General features: G+C 53.1%; 4 protein-coding genes across 4 annotated transcripts; 1 reads left to right on the forward strand and 3 right to left on the reverse strand.

Moving 5' to 3' along the window:
• Nucleotides 1-832: 832 nt before the first annotated feature.
• Nucleotides 833-2,845, forward strand: BKA58DRAFT_305592 (uncharacterized protein; the record flags this gene model as incomplete). Its single annotated transcript, XM_046167072.1, has 2 exons — nt 833-2,641; nt 2,687-2,845. 2 exons carry the CDS (start codon nt 833-835, stop codon nt 2,843-2,845), a joined length of 1,968 nt encoding a protein of 655 aa, XP_046030361.1.
• A 179-nt stretch (nt 2,846-3,024) lies between these two features.
• On the reverse strand, nt 3,025-4,480 carry BKA58DRAFT_3207 (uncharacterized protein). The gene is made up of 3 exons (XM_046167777.1): nt 4,023-4,480; nt 3,852-3,947; nt 3,025-3,779 (listed from the first exon to the last, which is right to left on the reverse strand). The coding sequence occupies exons 1-3, from the start codon at nt 4,188-4,190 to the stop codon at nt 3,204-3,206; spliced, it is 840 nt and encodes a 279-aa protein (XP_046030362.1). The 5' UTR covers nt 4,191-4,480; the 3' UTR covers nt 3,025-3,203.
• A 143-nt stretch (nt 4,481-4,623) lies between these two features.
• BKA58DRAFT_349659 (uncharacterized protein) lies at nt 4,624-6,109 on the reverse strand. Its single transcript, XM_046168498.1, has 3 exons — nt 5,555-6,109; nt 5,085-5,496; nt 4,624-5,024 (listed from the first exon to the last, which is right to left on the reverse strand). Exons 1-3 carry the CDS (start codon nt 5,936-5,938, stop codon nt 4,771-4,773), a joined length of 1,050 nt encoding a protein of 349 aa, XP_046030363.1. The 5' UTR covers nt 5,939-6,109; the 3' UTR covers nt 4,624-4,770.
• A 244-nt stretch (nt 6,110-6,353) lies between these two features.
• BKA58DRAFT_327479 (uncharacterized protein) lies at nt 6,354-16,518 on the reverse strand. Its single transcript, XM_046168107.1, has 2 exons — nt 9,404-16,518; nt 6,354-9,353 (listed from the first exon to the last, which is right to left on the reverse strand). Exons 1-2 carry the CDS (start codon nt 16,159-16,161, stop codon nt 6,527-6,529), a joined length of 9,585 nt encoding a protein of 3,194 aa, XP_046030364.1. The 5' UTR covers nt 16,162-16,518; the 3' UTR covers nt 6,354-6,526.
• Between the last annotated feature and the right edge of the window lie 83 nt (nt 16,519-16,601).

The raw sequence follows: 16,601 nt of genomic DNA on the forward strand, positions 1-16,601 counted from the left end.
CAGGGGCTAACCAGGTTCATCCCCACCCATTTGCCAAAAGCACGAATAGGAAGTGTTGACGCGACCTGCAATCCGCTGTGCTGGGTCGCGCCGGCCAAGGGCTCCCGCTGTGCCCCTATGGGCTTGCCCTTTCTGGGTCAAGTCTTCCCTTCTGGCCCTCCCTCCCCCCATCCATCGACAGTTGCTGCCCGACGCGACTCTTCGCTATCCCTGAGACAATTCGCGATTTTCGAGTCCCCTTCACGCGTAGAAGTGTCTCTAATACAACCGCTTCTTTGCCTCCTCCTTCCAATCCTGCCAGTGACTGCGCCCACTGTCAAGTCACGATCGAAGCCATCTACGCGATCCCAGTAACGTGCACTCGACTACTTTCACCGCTCATTTTCTTTTACCACGACAACCCAGGACGCCAACAGTTGCGCAATACGTCGACGGTAGCATTGTCCCTGCCATAGCGCGAATGGACCCCAAGCACGACCCGCTTTCGAGCGACTATCCACCCATCTTCGCACGCGACGCGACCGTTCAAGCGCCGTTGCTATCAACAATCCTCGCATAGGCGCAAACCTCACCTTCGATTCGCATACCTTACGCAATACCCCGCCCTAAATCTATCCAGCCGACTACACCATATCGCCCGTCTTGGTCGCGTGACGATTGCTTGAATTGGAGGCGCATACATTGTTCGCGCACAGGACTTGGACTACACAATCGCATTGTCGGCCACCACCTTTCTCTCGCGAACAGAGGGTTGTTTCTGCTGGCCTGAGAGCACTGCAATTCTACCTATAATACTGCCGGTCGCAGTTAATCACCGGAACTCCACACCAACATGTCGAACACGTCGGCATCACACGCTTCCTCGCGTGGGGTAGACTATAGGCCGTCTACCCCCGATCAAACCAGACCTACGCTTTCTCGATCGAGCTCCCACGCTGTCGCGCCGAAATCAGAATACCTTCGGAACGCGCTGCAAGCACGGAGGGCACAGGGTACGCCTACTCCTTCACCTCAGGATATCAAATTACCCCCACCACCCGCGCAGAAGCCTCCAGAGATAAGCACGCCCAAGACTTCGCCTGATATTTTTGATCAATTCGCCCTCACGGAAGAACAAACAACCCCCGTTTCGCCCATCCGACGACGAAGACCTAGCGATGCTGGTCCCCCTCGCTCCAGGACGAGCCGAGAACTCACAGACGAGATCGGCAAGTTGAAGCAGACGCTCATGACTGCCAACATGCGAGTGGAGCTGCTGAAGAAGGACAACCGGGTGCTGCAGCATGATTTGACGGCCGCCAAAGAACAAGTGGAGCGACTTGAGCCACTAGAGGACGAGAATTACGAGCTGAATGCGGAGAACAAGCAACTCAGGCTCAAACTGGAAAAGATGGATGAAGAAATGTCGAATCTGCGAGAAATCAACGAGGAGCATCGGAAGACCAACATGGAGCTCACTGCTATAGCAAGCGAGAGCGCGGCGCACTGGGCAGATCACGAGCTCGCCATCGAAGAAGCTGCCGAGCACATCATCAAGATGGAGGAAGAGAAGGAATTATTGTCGGAAGAACTCCAGCAACTCAAACAACGAGTCATGGCTATAGAAAGCCATTCGCCCGCTAGCACGCTGATCAACAGCCCTGGCAAGTTCCCACTTCGCGTCTTCAGTGTGGACGAGTCACGGCCTTCTACTTCTCACTTTGACTCGGATTACTACAGCCAGCCAGAATCGCCCCAAGCCAAGCATAGTACCGCATCGATCAAGTCCTTCACACCTTCAGAGCGGTCGAGGAAGTTTCTTGATCTGACGCAAGAGCGACGACGATCTGCTCGTGATCTCGTTGAACGCATGTCTGCAGTATCATTGAGGGCACTACGTGATGCGTCTCTTTCTCCCACACCAGAAGTCCCCGCAATTCCTGCGGCCCACCAGCAACAGGTTCCTTCTATCGTAGCGGATGATAGGTCCGCCACTCCCTCAAGACGCCGTGAGCACGTTCGCCAAATCGATCAGGCACGTCCGCTGTCTCTGATGGACGCAGCAGAAATCTCCCCACCTCGCCCGCACACATGTGCCCCTCAAGCTCCTGACCGCCAGCCAGACGGTCTACGAGGCCTATACCGTCCCCGCAGAACCACAAGTCGAGCTTCAACCGACCAGCGCCCATCCTCAAGCTACATACCCAGTACTACCAATACACCCGGTAGTTCCCTAGGTCGTCATCAATCCACTCGAGAGGCCTCCCCTCACGTTCCTCCACCCAGCAGCGGGTATAGAACCTCGGAGCGTTCAAACGAGCACCCCCAGCGTCACTCACCACGTCACCGCTCCTCCTCCGTCGACGTAGGCGCCAATCAAACTCCCCCAACGAACAGACATTCCATGGCACCAGGGTGGGAAATCACCACTCCAAACCACTCCTACTCTCCTGCCTCTAATGCTTCTACGCTCGATCTAACAAGCGAGGTAGATCCACGGAAAGCGAAGGAGCAATGGTGGCGCAGTTTAGATCGTTTGACTCATTCGCAGGCGATGGCTCAACAAATGCAAGCTCAACAGACACAAACACTGCAACGTTTTGACGCCGGGCCAAATCCTTCTTCTTCTTCTGCTGCCTCTGCTCCTATCAACGCCACGCTCGTGCCCAAGAGGACGAGGAGTAATAGCACAACGGGTCATCGTCAGAGTAGGAGACCTACGCCTACTGCCTCGAGTGCGCTGAACAGTCATCCTGTGTCTGCAGAAAAGGACTTACTGTTCAATGCCAAGGAGAGTACGGAGGACTTTATGAGTAAGATGAGGGGCGGTAAGGGGTCTCGAGACTCTGTTTTTTCTCTTCGTTAAGTTTGGTTAGTCTTTTAATGATTGTACGGCCTAATATTGTGGGTTTATTTTGACAACGGCGTTTGAGAAGAAAGAAAGTATACTCCGCGAGGAGGCTATGATTGATAGCGTGGGAAGGTTTTGAGATTGCGGCTTTGTTTCGCATCTATATCGAGCTTTTATCGGTCTGTCTAGAGGGCAGAAGAGAAGGAAACTGTATCACTAGTCGAGGTATCGACATCACCTTATATAATATCATCACCTATCCTTGGTATTTGAAGTCTCTTGACATGACAGACAAAACATATCGTGATCCCACATGTCCAAGACACAGAACTTCAAGCCAAACATTGCATCTCCCCTTCATCCCTTCTCGATCCTACCCCCTCCCCCTAAACTGCTCAGCAACCACATCCCCCAACGTCCTCCTCTGCCTCGCCTCCCCCGTCCCTTCCGCTAGGATCCCCGTCGCCAACCCCGCTCCACCCCCCTCCCTCTCCCTCTCAGCATCCAGCCTCGCCCTCAACCCCTCAAACCCATCCTTCTTCTCCTCTCCCACTACCCACCCAGGCACCCTCCACCTCGCCGCGCCCGGCAGCACGTCGCGCCTATACGCCGTGCCAACCCCCCAACCCACCGCCGCCGCCAAGAGCGAGCCAGGGAATTGTGACAGCGCGAGTTGTAATGGGGGGAGGTAGGATAGCGATTTCGAAGTTAGGGTTATGGAGCGAGTGTAGAAGGACTGTGACGATGGGGGGTCGGCGGCCCAGGGAGAGATTTTATAGCGGTAGGTGGACGGGATTGCGGCGTAGTAGTTTGCGAGGAGGGCGAAGAGGATGGGCGTGGGTCCTGCGGGGAGGTGGTTCATGCGGCCGAAGGTAAGGGGGCGGAGGACGAGAGTGAGGAGGAGAGGCGGGAGAAGGGTTGTGTAGGGGAGGGTGGAGAGGAGGAAGGACTGTAGGTTTGTTTGTTAGCTTGGATGCGCTGGGTATGGGGGGGTTGGATGGATGGGATGGGGAATACATACAGCGAACTTCCTACTCCCCCAAATTCTTTCCACAACACGGAGTTGGTAGAATGTCAAGACGGCGAAGAGTACTTCTGTTGAGTTCGTGAAACTCAGCTGTGATTTCGCGTTAGCATCATCATCCTCTATCCATTCCCACTCCCATTCCTCCAAGAAGAGAACCAAACATACCGTCCAAACCCCAACCCTCCAAAATTGCCCATACTGCCACAAATGCGGCACGACCTGGATATGCAGATAGAATCTCGAATCCGTAATCGTGGCGAGCAGCGCGCCAATGACGGTGCCGAAGACGAGGAATTGCGTTACGGGCGCGTTGGTGAAGCCCGAGGAGATCATCGCGTTGTAGAGAGGAGGGCGTCGCAAGGAAGGAGGGTAATGCGCATAGCGCAATTAGTTTGGAGAGTGGTTGGGCGGGTTCGATAGGTCGAAGAGTGAGGGTTGGGGACAGATTGGGAGCGATGACGATCGAGGGCGCATGTGCAAGGTGCGGAGCCAAGGGCGGAGGTGCCACAGTTGCCATTGGCACGCGAGGGGTGGAGGGCGGAATGGCCCGACTATGGGTAATTCGCATTTCGGGCGTACTTCTTCTTTGCTGACAGACATGGATGTTTTCCAGAATGCGATATCCATGAATATGCACAACTATCGGGGATTCTGTCTGTCAATGTAATGAGTCTGCTCCAGCAAGCGCTGCTGGCCAGGCTTCAAAACATGTGCAATACCTGAAATCACAGCTCACGCGACCAACAACCAAGTCAAACAACAGAATGGTTTCGTTCAAAATATCACATGTCAAAGTAGGGTACTCAGAACTATACACACAAAAACGAAAACATGACCATGGTTTCCTCGCCAGGAACGCCTCGTCGCCATAAAAAAAAGCCTAGCCTTCTCAGATCCCCCTACTCACACACGCTTATTTCTCGCCCCTGTCATCACTGCGCGCAGCCTGCTTCTTCTTCTCGACAGCCGCATGCTCATGCTTAGCCAGCTTCTCCTCGCTCGACCCCTCTTCCTTGAAAACCTTCTCGCGGTCAACAGGACCAGGGATATGTTCCGGAAGCTCGCTGCGGCTGATGAGTGTGAGGACGATACTGGCTCCGACGATGGCGGTGAGGACGAAGCGGTATACGGCGTACCAGCTAGGAGTCCAGCCGAGGCGGCTTACGCCTGTGTATCATGTTAGTGCATGGATGGGGGTGGGTTAAGGGATAAGGATAAAGGACGTACGAGTATCAACATAGTACAACCCGACGAAACCCAAAAACTGCGAGATGAGCGCGCCCTCAATAGGCATGAGCAGTGTTGACCAAGCCACCATGGGCGCTACAACACCAATCGCATAGCGCTTGTAGCCCTGTGTGCCTCCGTAGCCCGCCCATTCAAGACCCCAGTGGATAGCACCCAGGAAACTGAGGATAGACGCTCCGTATCCGATTTGCAGGGGCTCGATAAGGGAGAGGAGGTATGTAGCGTCTTTTTGCGAGAATATCATGCCGTAGCCGGCGTTGGAGTGGTTTAGTTCCCACGAGAGGTACACGGTGGAGATGGAGGTTGCGAGGTAGGGAAGCGTGCCTGCGAGACCCATGTAGTATGCTTCGCGAGGGACTTCGGCGAGGGAGAATGTGTCTTTGATGGTGCCCTGGGTTTTGTTAGTAGCTATACCTAGATTACTATGTATAAGAATGGCGTATACATACCACATCGTGCTTCAACCCCGCCGCCATATCCACGTCGTTCTGCGGCTGCTCCGTGCCAATTTCCGAAAACATGGGATGTGTGGAACTGGTGCTCGTCACAGTCTCTGGCGTGGGCTTGATCTTCTCCTGTGCATATCTACTCTCCGCCTGCTTCTGCCCTTCCGTCAATGTCTTATCAGCCATGCTGCGGCGCAAGACCGCAGACGCAGGCTTCAATTGCGCAGCAGCCGCTTGCGCTAATTGCGGTCTCCTCGCAGCCAGAGAACCAAATTGTGTAGCCCATTGCAGAGAAGGCGTTGTGCGCGTGAAGCTCGCAGCCGGTCGTGCCGACTTGGGCACTGTTACCGACCTCAGCGCAAGGCGCGACGCTCCGTTGCGAAGCATATTAGATTAACGGATAGGTAAGGTGGAATATAGAAAAGCAAGAGTGATGTACAACGCGGATTTCGTAATGTACAAAAAGCACGAGCTGGGTATATTGGGGAGAAGACAAGAGAAGATGGAGTTAGATAGTATTGCGATTGCAGCTCCAAGCTTCCCCCGCAAGTTGACGCGCGACGCCAGTCTGACGTCATGCATGGTTTTCATCATCGCCGGCCATGCTTCGGCATCGCAATCATGATCCTTGCTTGTAGTGGACCGCAACGGTGCCGCGACCCGTAAATAACGTGAAGGAGCTGTCACCATGAGACAAAATGTGCCGTTGCGCGGTGGGTCTTCTACGCCATAGTATCAACTCGATGATAACTCGGCCCAGCCTCGCTCTAGTCCGGCCATACTGACGAGTCGACCTGAAGATGACGCACGATAATATTGCTGCATTTTTCCAAGAGAAAAACTGTCTGATTAATAGAAAGAATACACATTATAGGAGTCCAATCGAAATCGCAAACTCAATCAAAAACCACGCTATGCCATGTACTCATTAACCTCATTATACTTCCCCTTCTGCTCCCTCATTCCCCATCTCAATCAACCCTTCGCATTCCACCGGTCATTATAAGCATTAACACCCACAGCAACCTGTCGGTAGAACCAGTTCCTACTCTCCTCGTCACTAACCGGGATGAAAGGCCCGTTCGTGCCTCCCTTGAGCGTGATACCCAGGCCAGTCCTCTCTTTGCTGATGGTCTGAACGTCCTTGAGCGGTACATCCCATTCAGTCTGTAGCTTCTTCGTGCGCACCATCATAAGGCCGTTGTACGTGAGCATAACGAGCATCTCCTTGTTCTGCAGCTCAAGATGCGCAATGTAGTCTTCGTTGAAGTACTTGCCGTTATCAAGTGTCTTCAGCCAGAACTGACCGAGCGCTTCGCGTTGAGAGTAGGGGCGCACGATGCCATCCGTGCCAATGAAGCGCGTGAGGCGCACGCGGTCGAGGCCTTCCTGGTCGAAGACAGTGGTGGTGTTACGCACACCTTCTGCCATGTTGGAAGCAAGGTCAAAGGCTCCGATGGCAGCCTTGGTAGGTACACCCAGCAGTCCTTTGCCGACTCCCTTTACGAAACCAAGAGCACCTTCCTTCTCAGCTCCTTGAATGGGGTGACGGGCGAGACCACCAAGACCACTGGCAAGACTACTGGCGAAGGCGTTGCCACCAGATGTGATACCGTAGAGCGCGTGCTTGGGCCTGTTGCGAGACCGCGACATGCGACGCTGGTCCTGGAACTCTTTGTCCAACGTGGCCGCAGAGAGACCCTTTGACATACTGCCAGTGAACTTGGCCATACTGTCTGAGAATCCGAATACGGACTTCTTGACGAAACTAGATGCACCCTTCGCGATACCAATACCAAGGTCTTCGGGTCGATCAGATTTGACAAGACCCTGGTACGGCTCGTAGAAAATATCTGCAACGCCAGAGCTGATGTTGTTGAACAGACCAACTGGGTTACCGAGGAAGTCGGCGGACCCGATGATGACGTGCACTTGTCGCAGCGACTCCTGCACGTAATGGTTCTTGATATTGTTGATTAATGCAGTCGTCGAGATGCGTGCGTTCTCCAGCATCAAAGAGTTGTATCGTACTGGTGCATCGTTGACGTTGCCAATCGACATGGTGAGAACATTGACTGCGAACATGAACGGATTCGAAGTGCTCATGGTGTCCTCGGCGTTGATCCGCTCTGTTCGAACGAATGACAGATCAATTTGCATAGGCTGCAGATGGAGTAGCTCAAAGTAGACGTCCTGGCCAGACTGCTCCTGCTTCGGCTCGGGAATGCTGAGATTGTCATCCCATAGCTTACCCTGCTTCTCTTCGGACCAAGAAGCGCCAGGGATATTCGCGAAGTCGATCATGGCGAAGATGAAGTCCTCGTCAATTTCTATCGTCATTTGCTGGAGGAGGAAGGTGAAGTATTTGATGTAAAGCACACCATACGAGTCGTCCTTGACCTTGGTGATGGTCGTTTGGAAGATGGGATGCGCCTCCATCTCCTTACCCGTCTTTGGAACGACACTGGGGTAGAATATGATCGGGAAGATGCCGCCGTAGAGTTGATTGTCGATCTGGATCCACTTTACTTGCATGTTGACCATCTGGTAGAGGGGCGAGTCGGAGTATTTCATCTCAATGTCGCGTAGTGTAACATACACCAGCTCCTTCAGGTGGCGGTTCACGAGCGATATGCCGATACCAGCAAGGCGTATCTGCGCCTTGAAAGTGACGTCTGTATCCATGTCCTTGACCTCGAAGCCGGTCGCCGTCGAAGATGAGCCAGTAGACTTCTGCTTGTACATACTCTTAGATGGCTTGTAGTTCGATACTTCGAGAGTCTGCGTGGGACCTTTCGCGACGACGTTCAGATCGATGACCTTCATGCCGCCACGTTCTTGGCCAGGCGGTATTTTGAATGGAATGAGCGGACCAATCTCGGCAAGCTTGACATGTCGCTCTCGGCCATTGGCGCTGATAACAATCTCCTTGTTCTTCGCAGCCGGGAAATCCCACGCATATGGCATGATACTCCTGGGAGGCAGGCGGTACCTGATCGGTCGGAAACCAGAACCGCGATCATCCTCGTCCTCATCCAGGTTGGGGTTAGCTTGCCAGTACAGGAACTCTTGGTCGCTCATATTCTTGAATGAGAACGGCCAATGCTTGTTCTCAACGCTGACATGGCAGAATATCGTTGCCGCCTCCATTAAAATGTCGACACGAACAAGCTTCTGGCGCTGTCCAGCCTTCGAAAGCTTGACATGGACGTTGCCGACGTTAGAGATGTTGAAAGGAGAAGACCACTGGTTATTAACACCAGGGTAGCAGAGGGACAACTGTGGTGCTCCACCTTGTCGCAGCCAACGAAGTGGGAAGAGCTCGCCGTCCTTGACTGTCATCCAATCAGACTGACCAGGCTCCCGAATGAGCAGCTCTTCCTTCATCTTGTTGTTGACGATGAAGCGCGGCGCGATAGAAACGGTCTTGGTCAAGTTGTACTTGCCTTCGCCCTCTGAGACAGAGACGCCCAAGTGCATATCAGAGCGTGCCTTGTTGGACGGCAAGGCTACTGTGTATGTGCTACCGATTGCATCAAAACTCTGAGGCTTGCTCCAGTTCGAGTCGCCAACCTTGATGAGAGCACGGTTCTTCTTGTTCTCTGTCGGGTAAGAGAACATAAAGGGCAAGGCCTTGCCAGCATCGTTCTGGTTGTCTGATACGACACCTTGTCCAGCAGCAGCCCTGGCTTGGCCCATGAGCTGCTGGGCTCGGACATCAAGTTGGAGGCCGGTACGGTTGAGGACGATGTAAGGACTGTAGATGGCAACCTTGAAAGCGCCACCACCATCAGGGAAGTTGCTGGGAGTTGTTAGTATATGTGCGAGTAGATCGCTTTGTATTGTGCTTACAAAAAATGCATATTGAGGTGCAGAGTAGTGTCGTTGTTGTCCTTGACCTCCAGCACCTTCTCTCTCCTAAAGCTCTCGCGATCGGTCGAATTAATGATGCCAAATTTGCTGGGCTTGAAAGGTCCATCTTGCATCTCAACACTGATGAGGAGAAGATGCGACAGTTCCACTACATGAACTGGGCTGATACCACCCTTTCTAAGGAAGTTCGTCCAGTCCTTCTTCGTGTTACTGTCGTAGATTCTATACTTGAAGTCGTATGGAAGAAGGTTATGTACTTCGACGGGTGCCTGGAGGCGTAGTCGCATGTATGGGTAGACGCCAGTCAGAGGATCCTTCTTATCGTAGGCCGCATGAAGCTGGAAGTAGAACGGAGGTGATTGATCGTCTTGCTCGCCACGGCAAGTGATCGTCCTTGTGGGTCGCTTGAGTAGGTCCTTCCAGAACAAGCGCTCGTTGGACCAAGCATAGCCGAAGCCTTGGTCGGGACGGATGACGATAGAGTGCATAAAGCAGGCACCGACAGGTGCAGGTCTGGCATCTCCAGGGGCAATCTTGTCGATCTTGAGGAGATGGCCGTCTTCCGGGCTGTACATACCAAGTTCGATCGGGATCTGAGTGTTGTTCTCTACCAACATTGGGGAACGAATGGTGATGTTCTTGATGTTGTCGGCGCCAAGCTTCACCTCAATCAATAGACGATGCTGGATGCGGTCTTGCTTCGGTTTGAGGTTGTACAAGAATTCGCCCTCTCGATGTACGGGTACACGTGTGAGAGTATCGAAGCCACTGCCTTGTAGCTTGATCCCAAGCATGCCAGTTGCGCCATCTGTGGAGAGCGTTTCTCTGGTTGACATGGGATCTTCAAATCGCCAAGGCTGCTCTTCACCATCTTCAAGCTTAGCTGCAAAGCCTTCTTGCTCTTTGCCTTCTGCCCAGACATCGAGGCTGAAACCCGTGTAGTTGCGTACACGGTACGGAGCGTCGCTACCCCGAGGCTTGGACAAGATGTCATCTTCACTGGTGAGGAAGTCGAACGATTTGGATCCCAGTGCGATCGTCGCAGCTGTTACCGTCAGTTCCATGGCTTTGCGGGAGTAGATGTCAACAGCTAATTTGTCGGGATTTTGATCTTTGGACATGTGGAAGCCAACTGCCCAAGGCTCAATAAGAGGCTCCCACGCAGACTTGGAGAAGTTGTAGACATTGACGAGGGTGTCAAGCGAGGTGTCGGCGACCATCGCTCCTGACCAGTCTCTTACGTCGACACCGAACTTCTTCACGCGCCAATCGAGCATAGGCATCTCATGTACATCGCCGATGAGAACAACGCGTATGCCTTCAACGCTAATATGAAGTTCTTCCCGCTTGAGTACAGCAGAAGAAGGGGGTGCCTGTTGCTTCCCGACCTGCTGACTAGATCGCCTGGTTGTCGCGAGAGACTTGGTCCGAGGCTTATTGGACACTGCTTTGCCTGCATGCGAAGTCCCTTTCTTTGACGGTGTGCCTGTCTTGAGCTGCTTGGCTTCTGCCGAGGGCATACTCTTTTCAGCTGGGGCTGCCATTGCCGACGCTCTGTTGACAATCTGCATAGCTAGCAGGATATCACGGAGCGACAAGCGAAGTACAAGAGGCTCAATATCGACGGTAATGCTCATCATCGAAGACTGCGAGCCTTGGTTTCTGATGTCGAGCGCTGTTTGGATGCTGAAGTCGTCAAGGATACGCATTCGGTTGGTCTCGAAGCGATCCATGCGGCATAGAAACATGCCAACCTTGTCGACCTGTAGCGTCATTGCTTGTTGCTTAGAAATGAGCACTTGCTTTGTACCAAGGACGATGGCCTCTGAACTGGCCATGGCGGGGTTGGCAATGAGCACAACCTGCGCATCCACCAAGTTGACACGGAATGACATGTTCATACCACCATCAGCAGACTCTTTGACAGGCTCTGGTTGTTCTAAGGTTCGAGAGCCATCTGGCGACATGATATCGTCATCGCTGTCAGTTTCTTCTTGCTCGGCTACTTCCTCGATAGCCAACGGCTCGTCGGTAGCGAGGCCTGCATTTGCAAAGGCTTGCAGAGCAAAAAGATAGTCAAGAGCCAAAATGATTCTTGGGCTATCGATGGTCAGAAGTGCAATCATGCTCTTCTCTTTTCCGCCCGAGATGGAAACACTGGCCATGAATTGCTGCTTGACGTCGTTGTTGATGAGTGACATGATCTTGCGGAACTTGTTGGTTCCTTGCGTACGGCTGTCTCGAATCGTGAAAGATTGCACAACTAGTTCGGCCTCCATCGCTCCATCGCTGATCATGCGAACCTTGACGTTCGTGTCGTTGAGGGAGAACTTCGAGAGGCTAGCGGCCTCAACATCGCCTACAGGCTGGCCATCCTCAGATTTGACGAGCTCCAAGCCGATGGTGCCGACCTTGAAGACAAAGTCCAGCTTCGTCCATTTGTCGCCGTCAGATTGTAGCTCTGGTCCTTGGGATGAAACTACATTCTTTGAAGAGTCTTCTTCTGTGTTGTCCTTGTCCGTGAGTCGTCGCGCAGGCTCCGTCGTCGCGCGAGGTAGTTCGGCCTGCACATCTTGGTCTATAGCGTCAGACTCCGTGGCAAACGCTGCGGGTATTGAGCGAGACAGTTCCAGTGCGAACTTCATTTGTTCAGGTGTGAGCATCAGGTTGATGTCTGACATTGACCCGTCAATCTCAAGGTCCGGTCGCTTCTGTCCAGCCTTATGTTCAACCATGGTGATGTTGAAATCGAGATCGACCTTGTCGATGAGCTGTAGCTCCTCAGAACGGTTCTCATCGTAGTGCAGCTTCGATGTGAGCTTGATGTTCCTGATACCGGCCGAAAGCTTGTTCGCGGTCTCGGCGCCCTTGGAGTCGTCAAGAGGGACAAAGCTGTTCTTGGCATAGATCTCTCCCAAGTTTGCAGTAAGAGTATCGCGATCCGGCTTGTCGGAGACCACCATTCGTGGGAATACAACGATAGGCGTACTGATGGTGATATCGAAGTGGAACTTGGTCGCTCGTTGCTGGATTTGTGTTGCCTGGTTCGCAGCAGCCTGGCGAGCTGCATTGAAGATGGCTTGCATCTTACCGAACTTGACAGCGAACTCCATGATCTTACGGAAAGGCTCCGTAAGGAAGTTGATCTTGATAGATCCCGTCTTGAGCGTGACAGCCATGTCGTATCCAGGGTAGCTCTCCGCGTCCGCATCAAAGGTCTCGTAACTGAAGTCGGCCAGATTCTTGCCCTCAATGGTCACAAGTTGACGGAGAGATGACTCTTCAGAGACACCTTGGTTGATGTCGTCGATGAGCGACAGATTTCCGAGTCGTCCACCAATGCGCATCGTCTTGCCGCTGAGGAAGATGCCAACATCTCCAGAGTTCAAACTTAGCGTAGCTAAGCGTATTCCGTCGTTGTTCAAAACAACGGCAATGCGCTTCATCTCTGCTCGGATGCGTATTTTGTCGGGCTCTGCTTGAGATTGGACAGCAACGGCTTGTTCTGCTTCCTTATCCGTTATCTGAGCTTGCTGATTCTGCGGCTGGCCGGGATTGGTAAATGTATCGAGAACGAAGTCCAGTAGCGTGAGCAACGTCCGTCTGGTTACTATCAGGTTGATCGTTGAGACAGCCACGTCCAAGTTGGTCGCAATGCCCTCGTACTTGGTTTGGAACTCCGGAGACTCCTTGTTCACCTTGACGAACTTGAGCGTAAAGAGATCCTTCTGTTCGTCTGCAGAAACATCTTCGGACGAGATGATGTTCTTGAATTCGGGAATGGTAGACTCTTCGACGTGGTCCTCCACAGCCAAGCTCTTGAGACGAACATCCGCAGCCATCTCGAAAGCCTCTTGATAGAAATCAAGATCGAAGCTTTCTGCGATGAGCTCAACCAGCAGTTGATCAGATTTTCTGCCCTCCGGATCTGCCCTGTAAAGCGAACCCTTGAGCTTGTCGACAGTGAACTTGAATTCGAAGTTGCGCTGATGTAGATGTGCCTCTTTCGTCTCATCTCGCTTCTCCGGGGCATCTGCAAACTTCTCGTCTGTTTCACTGTGACCTTCCTCTTCCATGACGAGCTCATGCTCTTGTGCAGCAAATGCAAATGACTTTGAGCGCGTCCGTCCAAGAGGGTCTGAATCAGCCTTGGCATCGCTTGTGGGTTTGAGGTTGGATGCACCCTTCGCGCCCTCGATTACTGGCTTCTTGGGTGCGTCGTTATCAAACTTGGGTATAGCAACATCAATCAGCTTCATTAAGTTCTTGTACTTGGAGTCCGATACCGATGCGTGGAGCACCGGCAAATTTCCAGACACACGGAACTTGGTCAGATCTGACGCCTTGGGGACAATGCATATCTCAATCTTGAAGTCCATGTTGATCCGGTCGACAATGTGGTAGTTCTTCAAGCTGGAATCTTGTTCAAGCTGCGCGCGAGTCTCTTCAATAGATGGCCCGATGAGCACTTGCGTCGAGTGGAGTGCCAGGTTGAACTTGTCGTACATGAGCTTTTCCAGCTTTCGGAAATCCTCGTCAGTATACTGCTGCTTTTGCTTCGATTGTATGTCACGAAGGGTGTCCTTGTCAACAAGTTCACTCGTTACGCTCACATGACCAGCATCGACGATGAGACAGTTACTTGACTTTTTCGTGACAGAGTCTGGTACAATGATAAGCGGGGCTTGTAGGTCGAGTTGCGCGTTGATGGTCTTATGCTCGGTGAGGGCGAATTCCAGACCTGCGCGCGTCTGTTGCCGGATGCCCTCGACGGTCGCTCCGGCAGTCTCCATGAGTGCGCCGATAGACTCCATGTGTCGCTCTGGAGGCTTGAAGAATTTGGCCACCTCAACGACGAACCTGGGGTTGTAGACGAACTCCATTCCCTTCAACTTCATAGTCAAGTTTGTATCGGCCGCTCCGTCGAGTGGGTTGTTCTCAAACGTGAGGAAGAAGAACGGGTCTTCTTTCTCATCACCTTCCTCGTCGTCATCATCGTCCTTGGGTGATTCATCATCGTTCAGCTCTTCGATACGCTTGTCGTCCGGCACAGGCGGTGCATCCTTGACTGTAATGATTTGAGGGAAAAGACTGCCTTCTGTGGTACCGTCGTAGAGGCGCATGCCTTCAAGCGCGACCTTGACGAACATGGAATCTGTACGTTGCAGGAATTGAGTGCTGAACGAGTCGAAGAGTAGCCGGAGTATCTCGTTCGATTTGCCATGGGGATCGCGCTTGAGTGTGAAGCTGCCAGTGCGCAGGCTCATATTGACCTCCAACTTGACGTATTCGCGAGGCATATCCACCGACTCGGTAATGGCCTTCTTCTCGTCCCAGTCAATGGCGTCGTACAGCTCTTTTCTCTGTTGTTCGCTCATCTGAGTGTTCTCGTCCTCATGGGATTCTTCCTGTTTACTTCCCCACACCCAAGAAGTCCAGGTTTGCTTGGGCGGCGGCTTCTTGACACCGACATTTTCCTTGCGCAGCTGATTGCGGGCCAGCGAGCGCCAGAAACGGAGGTCCTCATACTTAAGCTTTCGCTCGAGTTTATCAAGATCTTCAGCCTCTGTAGCATCGAGCTTCTCCTCGCGCTTCTTCTTCTTGAAGAGCTCAATGTACCGTATGCGGTCGTCGCGGCGCTCTTTGAAGTAATCCCAGCTCCATTGCCGGTTCCTTTCGTGAATCTTGTCGAGCACAGCCTGACCGGCAAAGCGAAGCCAGCCAGCAGGATCCTCCTTAGGTGATGACTTGGGCTGCAGCCTCTTGTACTCTTGATGGCGGATGAAGTAGTGGAACAGGTCGACCAGCATGAGTGCGTCGCGATATTGATCCTCATCGATGATGAAACCAAGCTCGTCGAAGAGGAGTCGAGCCTTCATCTTTGCGACGTCCAATTTACCGGTCTTGTCCATCTCTATACCAGCGCGACCGCTGATGGGCTTGAGAATGAACTGGTGGTCACCCAAGTCTGGGTTATCGCCTCGTGCAATCATGCCCTTTGCGCGCTCAATGAAGTCTGCTCGGTCGATTTGCTGCTCATCGCTACTCTGGCTGCCCTTTCCAGTTCCAATGAGCTTCGCGTCTGTATCCCAGTATACTGCTAACGAGCCAAGCGTGGCCAGCTTGTGTGTCGAGGCGGATGTACCCTGGATGAAGGTCGGCTTCCAGTTCTCGTCGGTGCTGATGGCACTGAAGTCTGCGAGGGTGACACCAAGGGCGAACGGGTGTCCGGGGTCGGCGATTGAGTCTTCGTATCGGATGTGGATGTTCTTGACTGTGATTTGGACATTGTCGACGATCGCAGTGATCAAGCTCGCCGTGAAGCTCTGATTCTTCTGCTGCTCTTCCGCGCTCATACCTTCTGTGTTCCGCTCTTTCAGCAGCTCTGCGCTGTCGAGCTTCTCCATCTTGACGGCGTGCGCACGCTTGTCCTCCTCTTCAGCGTCGTAGTCTGCATCCTCCTTGGGCGCTGCCAGCAGGAAAACATCTTCGATGTTGACCTTCAGTGGCTTTCCTCGTAGATTCGACCAGGGTATGGATAGTGTGAGTGAGCCAAGGTGTCCTTCGACAACGTTCAGCGGTAGGCGTAGCTGGTCTAGGGCTTCGCGACGGAGCTCGAGGTCCCGTAGCTTGACATCGCCAGACCAGATTCCGACGTTTAACTGCTTTGGATCGAAGTTCTGGACATACATGCCCAAGAACCGATTCAGCAGAGTTGACACGAGTCCCTCAAGCATGGTGGCGGTGGGGGGCCGTTACCCAGGCCGGGCTTCGAAGGGGGTAGGTAGGTAGGTAGGTAGGTGGGGTGTAGGGTATGTCGGAGGCGGAGGGGTATCGTTATGTCGTAGGGCTGCGTGGAGTCATAGGGAACGGCCGTCAATGCGTTGATGCCACGTTCGGGGCGGTTGTAGGTGGTAAACACAAGGTGGGGCGGATACGGCACAGGTTGGGTGTTGTCTGCGTTGAATATTACCGAGACGGCGATCGCTAACAGGCCGTAGGGAGTGTCGAGAAAAGAATACAAACGCAAAGGCAACACGTCGTGTAGGCACAACCGAGGAATTAGACGACGCACAAGACGCGTAAAGGTGGAGTTGGAGGGATCTCCAAGGCAGCTGCAAGTGCGATGCATGACGTAGCGTATAGTCTTCCCGCTCACGTGTGCGGGCCGTCTCGA

The sequence above is a fragment of the Alternaria rosae genome, assembly GCF_020736505.1.
Source record: "Alternaria rosae strain MPI-PUGE-AT-0040 chromosome Unknown BKA58scaffold_1, whole genome shotgun sequence".
Lineage (NCBI taxonomy): Eukaryota > Fungi > Ascomycota > Dothideomycetes > Pleosporales > Pleosporaceae > Alternaria > Alternaria rosae.